Source organism: Lepisosteus oculatus, chromosome 11 (assembly GCF_040954835.1).
Source record: "Lepisosteus oculatus isolate fLepOcu1 chromosome 11, fLepOcu1.hap2, whole genome shotgun sequence".
NCBI lineage: Eukaryota > Metazoa > Chordata > Actinopteri > Semionotiformes > Lepisosteidae > Lepisosteus > Lepisosteus oculatus.
In genome coordinates, this window is record NC_090706.1 from 17,777,590 (window position 1) to 17,791,018 (window position 13,429).

General features: G+C 45.1%; 1 protein-coding gene across 4 annotated transcripts in view; it reads right to left on the reverse strand.

Moving 5' to 3' along the window:
* slc44a2 (solute carrier family 44 member 2 (CTL2 blood group)) overlaps nucleotides 1-13,429 on the reverse strand; it is a 47,970-nt gene that overhangs the window by 18,314 nt on the left and 16,227 nt on the right. The window contains exon 1 of one of the 4 annotated variants that reach the window (XM_006631635.3): nucleotides 5,265-6,104. The exons of 2 other annotated variants lie outside the window; for them this stretch is intronic. In XM_006631635.3, coding sequence (XP_006631698.1) covers nucleotides 5,265-5,301 — 37 coding nt within the window. In that variant the 5' untranslated portion in view covers nucleotides 5,302-6,104. Of the gene's footprint in view, nucleotides 1-5,264; nucleotides 6,109-13,429 lie in introns of those variants that run through there. One more of the 4 variants, XM_015349097.2, reaches the window with a different exon arrangement.

Sequence of the window (13,429 nt, forward strand, 5' to 3'; positions counted from 1 at the left end):
TGCAGTATTTAATCCACAACACCAGAGGGCAGCACTGAGCTAAACTGCTGTTAAATGGACACTAGAAAATGTTTTATCGTTTTAAGAGATGCTCATTTTTTGTTTTAAAACAAATGAAGGAGGACTGCTAAAATTAGAAAATAAAACGGGAGGCAGTGAATAAATGTATCCCTCTTCTCAGAAATTGTGGTGATTAAGTAAGGTAGAGCACACATTTCAGATTTTCCCTAAATATGTATCCTCTGGCTACACTCAAACAAAAAGGCAAGAAAATAAATTAGAAGTAGTAGCTCCAGGAAAACAGCCTCCAGAAGGAGCGTCCAAGGCTCCTCAAGGCTGGTTTAAGTGCATCCTCTTTATCAAGCATCGGGATTCTGTTGTGTAACAGAAAAGCAACAGTTTTTGGAGATATTCCAGACCAAACAGTATTCTCAGATTTAGGGCTTAATTTCACCAGTTTAAATCTCCAAAGGTTTGAACCTTTTCAAACCCCAAAAAAGCTGGATGGAAACAGATACTGTCCTCAAGGATCAGGAGACCCTGTATGCGAGTTACCTTGGTGTTTAAGTGCCCAAACACGTCAGGGTTTCAGATGCCAAAGGGAAAACAGCAGTGCTTCTTCTACACACATCTCTTCTGCTCTTTGTGGGGATCAGGAAAAAACAACCTTGATTGCACTGCACACAGTGCTTCTATTAGCGCCAAAAACAACCGTGTAAATGAAAGTCATCCAAAAATCGAGTTTAGGTTGCACTAAAAGAAAGGGCATTTCTCCTGAATACAGAAAGTCAGGGCTGTTTACACAGAAACGTCCTGTGGAACAATTTCACACCCCTTCCTTAAGGAGTGAATATTTCAATACTGGTGTAAAAGGGCATTATAGGCACTTTCTTGTATAATGGAAAAACAAACTTAAGATTCTCCTACAAAAACAAAATTAGCATCAGCATTTACTCCCAAGATGGAGCAGAATTGGTCAACACCCTGATAGCTTGATCTTTGATCTCTCCCCCACACAGAGGAATGTTTTCAAGCAAGGCTGGGATAAGGCCATGACATAAAGCAGGAGTGTCTAACTCTCCAGCACACACCCGCAGGTTCTCGGAATCTCTTCACCCCACCGGCTCCTGCCGATCTGGGAAAAGAGCTTCGTCAGGTCTCGAATTCGGGTCACTCGGATCCGAGCTGGACCAAACACTTGCCGACACTCAGTCCACGCCGACAGAAAAGGGTCTGGTACATTGCTTTCTAGATACAGCACCACCCCACCCCTCATTTCCCGCGCAAGCTACAATTTCAATTCCCAGGACGTCGCCACCAGCTCCAGAGATCCCAGTGCGGTCAGGCCACTGGTTCCACCACAGAAGAAAGCGACAGTACAGCATTCACCAGAAGAGCAATAATCAGCCGAATAACTGCCCTCTCCTGTACCAGATTTGACAAGGAGTAAGGACTGTACAACCCCTTATTTCCACAATATTAAATACCTTTGCCAAGATTCCTTTTTGCTTCCACATATTTACATTCTACTGGACAATCATAAATGTACACTCATCTCAGAGGCCGTAGATACGTGGTGTAGGCCTAGGCAAATTAAAATATTTTATATACATTTTTATAAATCCATATAGAAACATATTATTGAATATTTGTAAGGGTGCCATGCATAGCGATCATCGATCACGGTAAATAGGTCTACACCAAGTGGTACCCACTTCTCCCCAAACCCACCTCCCCTGTGGGGGGCTTGGAGAAGGGGCTTCAGTAGTTTCCCCTATGCCCTGTGTCAGTAGGCAGCCAATACTCTAATACCGCTGTACTCACTGAGGCACTCTGAGGGCTGAAGACAGGATTCAGGCGCAGGTTTAGAAAACAAGAAAACAAGCAAACACGTAACCCATGAACAATAGCCAGGAACAGGCGGAGTCCAAACCAGGAAAGCTCCGAGTGAAGGACCACAGGGACACACAGAAACAGGAAGCCAGGGCTGAAACCCAGAGGAATCATAAAGCAGAGTACAGGGCCAATCCAGGAACACACAGAGAAGGCAAGTACAGTTGAACCACAGAAAGTAAGAGACTGGACAACACTAAGAGTAGTAACTGATGAGCTAAATTCATTCTATGCTTGGTTTGAGGTCAGTAACGCAGATCCAGTCATGAAGATTCCAGAAATCCAAGACGGAAACCCACTGATCACATCCAGAGCAGATGTGTGTAAAGTCTTAAAAAAGACCAGTCCACGCAAGGCTCCTGGCCCTGATGCCATCCCTGGCCGCATTCTGAAGGCATGTGCAGACCAGCTGGCAGATGTCTTCTCGGACTTATTCAATCTCTCCCTAGCTCAGTCTATAGTTCCTTCCAGCTTTAAGAAAACCACCATTGTCCCCGTTCCTAAGAAACCCAGAGTCAGTTGCCTAAATGACTACCGCCCTGTTGCACTCACATCAGTTATCATGAAGTGCTTCGAGCGGCTGGTCAAAGCATACATCACCTCCCCACTGCCGACACCCTAGACCCACTGCAATTTGCTTATCGCCAGAACAGGTCAACAGAGGATGCTATTGCCACTGCCCTCCATACTGCCCTCTCACACCTGGATAAGAAAGGAACATATGTGAGAATGCCGTTTGTTGATTACAGCTCAGCATTCAATACCATAGTGCCCTCAAAGGTTGTCATCAAGCTCCAGGACCTGGGCCTGAACACCTCCCTCTGTAACTGGATCCTGGACTTCTTGACAGAATGTCCACAGGTGGGCACCAACATATCCTCTACCACTAAACACTGGAGCCCCCCCAAGCCTGTGTGCTTAGCCCTGTCCTCTACTCCTTATTTACTCATGATTGTCTCGCCAGGCATAACTCAAACTCCATCATTAAGTTTGCGGACGATACAACAGTCATCGGCCTGATCACAGATGGTGAAGAGTCTGCGTACAGGGAGGAGGTTGAAACCCTGGCAGCATGGTGCCAGGAGAACAACCTCTCTCTGAACATCACTAAGACTAAGGAGATGATTGTGGACTATTGAAAACACGAGGAGGTCGAGGAGGTCACACACCTATCTACATCAGTGGGACTGCAGTGGAGAGGGTCAGCAGTTTTAAGTTCCTGGGAGTTAACATCTCAGAGGACTTAACCCGGACCCACCACACCAACATCGTGGTCAAAACAGCATGGCAGAGCCTATTCTTTCTCCGTAGGCTAAAGAGGTTTGGCATGCCATCACATATCCAGGCCAACTTCTACAGGTGCACTGTTGAGAGCATCCTGACTGGTTGCATCACTGCCTGGTATGAGAGCTGCTCCGCCCAGGATTGCAAAGTACTGCAGAGGGTGATGAAGTCAGCACAGCTCATTACTGGCTGTGAGCTACCAAGCATCCAGGATATCTACTCAGCTAGATGTCTGAAGAAGGCCAGGTCCATTCTCAAGGACCCCAGTCACAAACTGTTTTCCCTCCTACCGTCCGGTAAACGGTACCAAAGCATTCAGTCCAAGTCCAACAGACTGAGGAACAGCTTCTACCTTCAGGCAATAAGACTGCTAAATAGCCAACCTGCAGCTCCTTTAGCAAATCACATGTAATGGCTACATGGACACAGTTTTCACTGTATTCAGCATAACCGCACTACTTGTATATATTGCATACACCATGGACACATAACAGCTCTACTCATATTGAGTTTTATTCTGTTTCTATTACATCTATTACCTCAGTTCTGTGTTTTTTGTGATTTCTGTGATTCTTGTGAGATAGCAGAAAAGACATTTCATTGCCAGCAACTACTGCTGCACGCTGTATTGTTGTGCATTTGATAAATAAACTTGATTGATAACTAATGACTAAGACTATGCACCAGAGGATGAGAAGGGGGGTCTTAAATACCTGATGATATTAGAGTCTGAAAGGTGGTACTGATTAACCACAACAACCTGCTTTGGTAGGCAAAGACTGAATGACAGGATTGGCACTGTGAGTCTGGTGTGATTGTTTGTGGGCCGACGAGCACAGGTATGACGAAAACATGCCAATGAAGCTCTTGAAATACATGAAGGAGCTCACTTCAGCCACTCCTGCTGCACAACAGCCTCCCCCTTCAAGGGGAGGAGTGAGAAACTGCTTCACGAGTTGAATTCGGGGACCTGGAAGATTACACAAGCACAGAGTGGAATTGAGCCAGGACAATGAGGTTATCACTACCTAGTGTTACCACAGTTTCTATCTACTGGTCCTCCAACACCAATTCCAGCACCAACCAGCTTCTCTTTACTACTGCAGTGGGCAGTCCTCATCTTGGAGGGCAAGTGTACCCACAGGGTACTAAACCACCTCATTACAGGGTTAACTGGACCAATTTAACAGCTTATCCCAGCTAATCAGCTGCTTGGCACCCTGCAGAGAACCCCTGACCCTCCAGGACCAGGACTGGACACTTCTGCCACCCCATTACTAACCAATCCCAGCCTCGGTCACTCCACAGTCTCTGGGTAAGACGAGGGGCTGTTGCCAGTATTATCACTTCAGCTTGTTGAGAAGCAACACCTTGATCTTGTTAGAAAAGGCCACAAAATTAGCTCACCTGCACACAAGGTGCATTTTATGCAGACGGGTAACCCAACGAGTTCAATTCCTGCTGTCTGGCTAGACCTTTCCGCAGTGTGTCTTTAACACAGCGGGTGTGGGCGAGAGGTGGCTCCTCCTTGTTTGTTTGAGCAAGTCAGCTTCGGAAAGCAGATTTTCCGAACCTTGAAAGAAAAAGTCTAAGACAGAGCAACCAGTCTCATCTGGGAACCAGGGAATTCATCCCTGGGCAAAGGCAGGACCCCGTTAGCAATGCTCAGTTGCCTTCCACCTCGATACCTCCAGGATATCTGACCTTTCTCAAAACGTTCCCAGAGAATTCCCAGCCAAGGCTGTAAAGGAGGTGTGACTCACAAAGCCCTGAAATTCGATAGCCCAACATTGCACAGGGACAGCGCAGGAATGCCCGGCTCCTGCATTTTCCTGCAAACTGAACTAAGGCTCTGGACTACAACAGGTTGGGCAACAGTGCACAGCTGTTTTTACACTCAAGCTACGGTATAACAGGAGCTCTACAAACACCTGATAAAGAACCAGAGGTTGTGTTTTAACAGCATGGCAGTTTGTTTTTGCAGGTCTGCCGAAAACTCGGTGCACATTGTACATCTCGGCTTCCTCACTCCAGCACACCCAGAGGACATGCAAGCACACACAGTCAGACAAACAAAGTGACTTTACCATGTTTTCCATAGTAGTTCTCTTCTTCACCTCCCATCTTCTCCTCCGTTTGGTTTTTATGTCCACCTTTACAGCAAGAAGAGGCTCACCAATTTTGCAGTTTTTTTTTTGTTTGTTTTGCGGGCTCTTTCCTTTCTCAGTGCCGTTCTCTCTCTCAGCACCCACTTCCTTTTCCTCTCTGGGTAAGAAACTAGTCAGACCAGACCTGGACTGATTTAAATAACACTAGGCCTTACCTTTCTATTCCCTGCACAGTCCTCCCCTCTGTCTCTTTTCCCTCCCTTTCTCACACTTCCTCTTTCTCTCTCCCTCCCTCTCTCTCTCTCTCCTGAGAGCAGGCCCCACACATACAGCACTCCTCCCTCCACAGCCAACTCAAACAGCAGATACTGAGAGAAAAAACCAGCCCACAGCTGAAACAGCACGTCACTATGCCCCAGCAGCCCACAGGCAAGGCACTCAGGGACTATTTCATCACTCTTTCAGACTCAAGCAACAGCTTTTTCTTTCTGTCCTGCTGTTGGGTTATGAGAAAAAGCAGTCTGCATCTAGGCTATTCATGTTTATTCGAGACAGCTGGACTCCTTGACTTAGCAAATTGGTTCACTGCTTGAGAAACTGAAGGACTTCCCCCTTCACCCCAATTTCTACCCCTTCTAAAAATTAAATAATGTTACCAGTTGGCCTCCTAAGCCCTCTAAACCAGTTGAGACAGGACACAGTTATAGAGCTGCCCCTAAACCAAAAGAAATTAGCACATAAACGCAGTTCAACTAAACTAAAACAGACTGACAACTCAGTTACTGAGTGTTGCTGCCTTGCAATAAGCATTGAAAATATTCTTTATTTCTTTATTTCCTGCCCATTTTCTGTTTGTTCTGATTTCTGTCTCTCTCATTTTAAAGTCAAAGTTGATCTTTTCAAGCCCTTGAGGGCAGACCCCTCCCGCCAAAATCAATAACACCAATCAGCTGTTCTGTCTTCCTGCTGCTGATCAGACAAAATGAGCAGCTGATCACAATAACTAATTTGATTGCTATTAATGCGCTTAAACCAAATCCTCAGGTCCATTGAGTCTTTCCTCTGCTGTAAAAAATTCATTTAAGCTGTTACTGCTATTAGGAACATAACAGGGTAACAAGATACCTGATATACCCTATAGAACAGTGGCCATCTATAGGACTAATACCTGCACAATACAATCTTTCTGCCCAGCTGAGGCATTGAAATGAATTCATTTAAAGTAGAATGAGGATTGACAGTAGGGATACCCTGACATTTCCAGTTGGTCACTTTAAAAAAATGTATTTATATTGGTGCTCTGCTGAAGACCTATTCACTATTCTAATTATCAGACAATATGTGTGAATGATTGATCAATTGTACAGATTTGCATAGGCAAGCCATTGCAAATTAGAAGTGTCCTATAGATCCATTACTCTCGATGTAGAGAACAGCCTCCCTCAGACTTCAATCCAGGCGCACATGTTGTCTCAACACTGTTGGCTGGTCAGAAACCAGACAAACTACTGACAAACGTCTCAAAGAGGTCATTTGAGGACAAATAAGACTGTAATGAATTCTAATTCAGAACTTCGGTTTTAAAACAAAATTCCCATTCACAACGCTATAGTACAGTGCTATTTGTTTTGTGAGTCAAACAAAAAGATGCTTTAATTGGTTGCAATGGTGGCTGAATTGTGATCTAATTATCTCTGAGACAAGAAAAATGACCACACCCCCACAGTCCATTTCTATTATGAGCTCTGAGAGGAAACAGGCAGCTCATCCTGGAGGCTGCCCAGACTAATATTCAAACATTACACCAAGGCCTCTTTCTAGCGCTCTGTCATAATAGCAATCAATCTTGCCCTATAAAAAGCATTCTCCCTCACTGACACTCAACATTATACTGCCACCTAGTGGCCACAGTGGTATACAACCACTTCAAATAGCGTGCGTCCACGAGGCCTGCTCTCGCAGAAGAGGCCCTCCTGAGAGGGTGGAGTCATGTGGGGAGTGAGCCACATCGAAGTAACCGCTCCCATTCTGCGAGCTTTTGCTGTCTGAGTATTACAGAACACGAAATCCAACAGCCTTTTGAAATGCATAATTCTCAATATTACCTTATTCCTGCTGCCTGTGTAACGAATACACCCTGCATATAACAGGGGTAGAAGAGGAGTTCTCCTTTAGCTCAGCTGGCAAGTTCCCTGTTGCGTGACGCCGGAGACCCGGGCTCATGCCCAGGCAGTGAGGGACGTACTGGCAGGGCAGGAGGGGCAAGGGCAGAAACCCCAAGAACCTTTACACCTGCCTCTTTCAAGGAAAACCCCAAATAATGTTAATGGGAGTTACGTTGCTTGTCCATAAGTCATTACGGATAAGATTTGCTGCACCAGCAGCGACAGCAGTAGTAGCTCACACAGCACTTACAGTACATACCAGGAGAGGTGTCCCTGCTGAAGCCGGGAGATACCTGATTTTCTCACAGGACTTCTGGGATACACATTGTCTTGTCATAAAATGTCAAGACCTCAGCAAGAGCAGCTGCATGGCTAAATTAAAGGCTATGCTGCCAGATACGCATGAGTGTGTGTTTGTGTCTTTTCCATTTTGTGCCAGGTGTTGTCTCAGCTATGCAAGCCTACCTCTGTGACAATGTTCACTGCATTAACAAGACAGAAACTCTGCCTATATGGTCAGTGTATATCAAATAATTAATTAACACTTGAAGGGAAACAGACCCAAAATCTTACAAGCAGGCACCCAAATATACAGCAGCATGTACAGCATGTACCACAGATGCACACATGTCTGTATGTGTGTATGCTTGCAGAAGCAGAATGCTTCCAGTCACGTGCCCAACATCTCCTGCTCACAACTGTGATGTTTGAAAATGCATGCCTCTTTCAGAAGCTTTTACAAGCTTTATCTCTCTCATCTAGCTGGGAGAGAGGAGAATAAGGCAGAATTTGGGGAAGGAGTTCCCACGTACTGGTGTGGCTGAGACTGGACAGCACTATCCTCCACATGTTCAGGACAAGATGAACAGGCCCCGAAAGTCTAGACAGAAAGGAGGTTAAGCAACACACTGTCTCTTCTGTCTTTCCTAGCACTTGGTAGGATGGATTATTGTTCAATAAAGGGAACTTGCCCAGCCTGTTCTGGCTGTGAAACACTGCACAGACATTTACATTAAAACCACAGGAGGTACACTGGTCTGCTCACAGTGAGGTGCATATACTGTATCATTAGGCTTCAGTCAGAGTGATTGAGCAATTTTTAGAAGCAGGCATTTTCAGCAGTTATGTCACCCTGTAGCTTACCACTGGCGGTGAGCTAGTTAAGCGGCCCTTAACTAAAGTTAAGTTTAGCAGCCCCCTAAAGTTAAGCTTTGAGTAGGGTATCCAGAAAAGCTCTATATAAGCGCAAGGAATTATTATTAGAGCTGCATCTGCGCTTGCCCAAGCAGAAGGAAGGGCTGTGCCCCACAATGCAGAATGACTCACAACACATGTGACTGCTTCAAGAGCAAAAGTGAAACCTGAGCCCGGCACGCACAGTGCAGAAAATACCAGTATTGGAACGTGCATCTCAGGAGGCACAGTGGTTAGCACAACTGTTTCTCAGATCCCGGGTTCGATTCCAACCCAGGGGAGCCTGCACATCCTATCATTTTTCACAGGCTGAAAGATATGCTACCATTGACCACTGTGGTATAGTCACAGTCACATAAGTGACTGACCACTTTGAACTGTGCGCTTGGGGTCCATCATGAGGAAGGCAGCTGTGTTCCCCCCCACCTCGTTGCCCAACCATGAGTGCAGAGGAGTTCAAGCCTCTCCACTGCCCAGGTCCTGACAACAGGGCATGAGCCTCTGCAGACATAGAGATGCATGTCGATGCCACAGCTCGAACAGCAGGTTTGGTCGGAGGGGATGCAGAAGACTCTTTCACGCAGATGGAAACACGTGACGTAACTCCATTGCAGCAATCTTCATGAAAGGCCACAACTGTATCAGGTAGGCCATTTTTTCTAGTTTTCCCTACATTCTTTATGCTTCGATATGATGTCTCAGCATGTACCACAACTCCCTCCCTGCATTGCAGCCTGCTTTAACCATGAGTCCATGGACCAACATTTTTACCAAAGCAAATCTACAGCAGAGTCCATGTGGTGCAGTTATGCAAGAAAAACTACAGGCTACAACTTTTTCTCTATTGTTTTGCTCGCTTTTGTACTCTGTATTTTTGAGGTAGAGTTAAGTCTCCTACTAAAATGTCAGTATTGTCATAGTATGAATTTGTGATGCTTTGAAAGTTAAAGGGAGGGTGCTCACAGCTCAAGTACTGGGAATTTTGGAAAATTTAACTGAATAGATTTTTTCCGGGACTAGGAGGGGATGGTGGGCTTTGTGAGGCCCGACACAGACTTTCCTTCCCCCCTCTTATCCAGAACAACCCCCAGGCCTCAATCCTGCTGGAAAACCAGTGTAATTGTTTCAATTTTTTTGTATATTGACGAATTGCTCTGGTGATGGGGAAAACAATGACATGAATAAAATACATTTTTTTTCATTTCTGCATTGTCTCTTCATTTAAAAACGATTTCAGTAAATTACACCCGTATGTTTTAAAAACAGGGCAGCGCGGTGGTGCAGGGGTTTGTATAGGTCCAACACAGCGCTTGGGCCCAGGGTTCAATTCTTAAGGGTGCTGTCTATGTGGAGTTTGCATGTTCTCCCAAAAATGTGAGTTTTCTCCAGGTGCTCTGGTTTCCTCCCAAAGACCAAAAAACATACTGGTGGGTTAATTGGCTTCTGAGATGGAGTTAAATTGACCTAGTTTGTACAGAAGTGCGACTGCAAAAGCCCCTGGAGTTTTAGTCTAGATTTTAGGCTGAGAAATGCCCCCAGTACATAGGAGTTTGCATATGACTCCACTTCTGTAAAACAGGAATCAGGCAGGATGCTGTTCACTGCTGTACTGTTAGAAACCAGCTCCCAGTTTGAACACAGAAAAACAGGAAAGGCTCCTGCCTTCTCCTGATTAACATGACTTATGTAGATGTTTAACCCATTTAAAGGGGTGAAATGAAATATATTTGTTGACAAAAACATGCTTTATATAAATAAACCTCAGCCTGTGAAGAATACTTCTGCCAGGAGCACTGCTCCAGAGGTGTGGGAGAATTTCCCTGTTGCCAGACATTCGAATGTCCATCACACAGCGTGCTGCACTGGTACACAGTAAAATTACCATTTGGGCCGGCTCTCTTACTCAGAATGACTTCTATTCAAGGCGTGTTCCCTGAGTCAGTCCGAGTGAGACTCCCGGCTCAGAGGAACACAGTAGCTCCCCCACCCAGGATTTGATCTGGACCATCCAGTCCAGACATTTGAATCCCAAATGATGTGCAATCCTCCCAGTCAGAAAGCAAAAGGTGTAAGTGTATTTAAAACAGAGTGAAGCACTGGGAGGTGTTTCACAGACCAGAACGGAGACCGTGACAGCAGAAAGGCTCTCTTGAAGATGACAGAGAGTGTTTATCTTTATAGGAAAAATCCCTAGACACACATTTACTGGTATTCACCAACTTGCAATACAGAAGGGTTTCATTCCGCACAACCTTAAGCCAAAATTTACAGAAGTCGGAACGCACTCTTTGATTACACATACAACTGTTGTTATTACAGTACTGCAACAATGCATCAATTCATTTTCTAACCACTTCATCCAATTCAAGGTCACAGGAGAGCTGCAGTCTTTTGAGCAATGGTCACAAGGCAGGATACACCCTGAATGGTAGACAGGGCAGAGAGACACAAACACGCACACACCAGGGTCCATTTTCCCAAAAGCCAGTTAAACTACCAGTATGTCTTTGGCCTGTTTGAGGAAACCCATGCGAACAAGGGTGACACCATGCAAACTCAACACTGACAGCACACCAGGTCTGAAATTGAACCCAGGGCCCCTGCACTATGAGGCAGATATCCTACCTCAATAATTCCTTTTTTGCAATATTATTACAGTATACTGTACTCTTGCACAGTAATTGTAACAGTGCCTTAATTCAGCAGCAGAATGCTTTTCAGACATGAATAATATATAATAACAATAAACTTTATTTCATATAGCGCCTTTAAAAGGTGGCTTCTCAAAAGCTCTTTACAGAATAACCACAACAATTAAAAAAATATACAAGATATGCATGATGACAATACACAGTTATGAGGAGACAGCAGATGGTGGTACTAAATACAGTAGGAGCAGAGGGGTAAAGAACAGAACCAGTTAAGTAAAGGTTCTTCTAAAGAAGAAGGTTTTGATTCTAGATTTAAAGGAGTTTAGAGAATGTGACTTTCTGATATCCTAGGGGATAGAGTTCCAGAGCTTTGGGGCAGAACAGGAGAAGGCCCTGTCACCTGCAGAGTGTAGACGGGCTTGGGGGACACATAGGAGACCAAGATTTTGAAGTCGACATGAAACGTGACAAGAAGCCAGTGCCAGGACTCCAGGATAGGAGTGATGTGATCAAAAGTGAAAAAAAAATGCGAATAAAAGGGTAACACTGCAAACACACAGCAGAAGTTATTCCAGACTCATGGAAGAGAAGATATGTACACAGGACAGTGCGGAACAAGACTAAGCTGCATGCGATTTTTTTTAATGGAAAGATGGATTTATGTGAGTCTGAGACTATCTGTATTCATTTGGCTGATGCTTTTATCCAAAGAGCTTAACTCTACTAAACTATGAAAGCGTTAATATTAACTATCCCTTATTAATAATAAGTAATGTATAAAGAGTTAGAATGACAGCACAGCAGATAATAAATGTTAGGTTGCTTTAAAAGACAAATAGATCACAACACAGGATTAGTCATTGACTACACACATGAATTATTCACTTTTGGAGGCCATCTTCCGGGAATGTAATTTAATACTAAAAACATTCGTGGTCATCATCTTGGAATATGAAACTCGTCTTCTTTCGGCTTCTTCCCACACGGAGTAAAACAAGGTAGCATTGAAGCCGATCCAGATATTCCTCCACTGGGTAAGGACAGGGAAAGCTGCTGACTGCTAGGGTCTGCCTTCTCTTTTCCCTTAAAGTGTAGCCAAGAAAAACTCCCCAACTTGCCGACTGACATCTGTATTCCACAGGCTCTTCCGACCGACAGAGGGATCTGCCTGGCTTATCACACTGAGCACACAGCTGCTGTCAGCTCCTGACTCAGTGACGAGAGCCTCTTTAAAGACAGCACTGACAGGCGGTGCTCTCATGGTGGCCTCACCCTGGCCCTCCAAGGCAGGTGAAGCTGATCAGCAAGAGACTGCAGCAGGGCCAGAGGACAATGGCCAGGGAACTCCCAGCCTTCAGCCTACTCTGCTCTCCTCCCCACTGATAGCTGATGTGTGGTGAGCGTTCTGGCGCACTATGGCTGCCGTCGCATCATCCAGGTGGATGCTGCACATTGGTGGTGGTGGAGGGGAGTCCCCATTACCTGTAAAGCGCTTTGAGTGGAGTGTCCAGAAAAAGCGCTATATAAGTGTAAGCAATTATTATTATTATTATTATTATTATTATTATTATTATTATTATTATTCAGCAGTCTGACTGCCCAGTGAGAGGGTGTAGAGACAGAGCCTTGTTGTTACTGCTCAGACAGTATGACACTGGGCTGCTTCATCTCACACAGAAAGGGATCAGTCCTATAGTTTGTGAAACAGAAAGGCACAGGAAGCACAAGACCTGGACACAAAGCTGGTCTTGAATCCCCAACACCTAGAACAACATCTTCGATTATCGTGCAACCTGCAATTTGTGGTCAGAATAATGTTTTTTATCTCTTTTCTTTCCATCTTGGAGAGCTCCAAAACCTGACGAGTGCCACCGCCTGTATATTTCCTTACTTCTTTATTTAAAGTAACATCTTTTCTTCAGAAAAAGCTCCCCGGATTTAATTTCTGGACTTCACAAACCATTTGGGATGGTCTCTACCAGGTCCCGCCCACCCACGAGATCATTTGTTTGGCATACATGTTGCTCACTGCTGATTGGAGGAGAGGCTTGTCGCTCACTGATGTCTATGCCACCCTGCAGTTACCCGTGGATATCGCTGGGGTCGCTGTTTTGCTGCGAGCCAAAAGACTCCT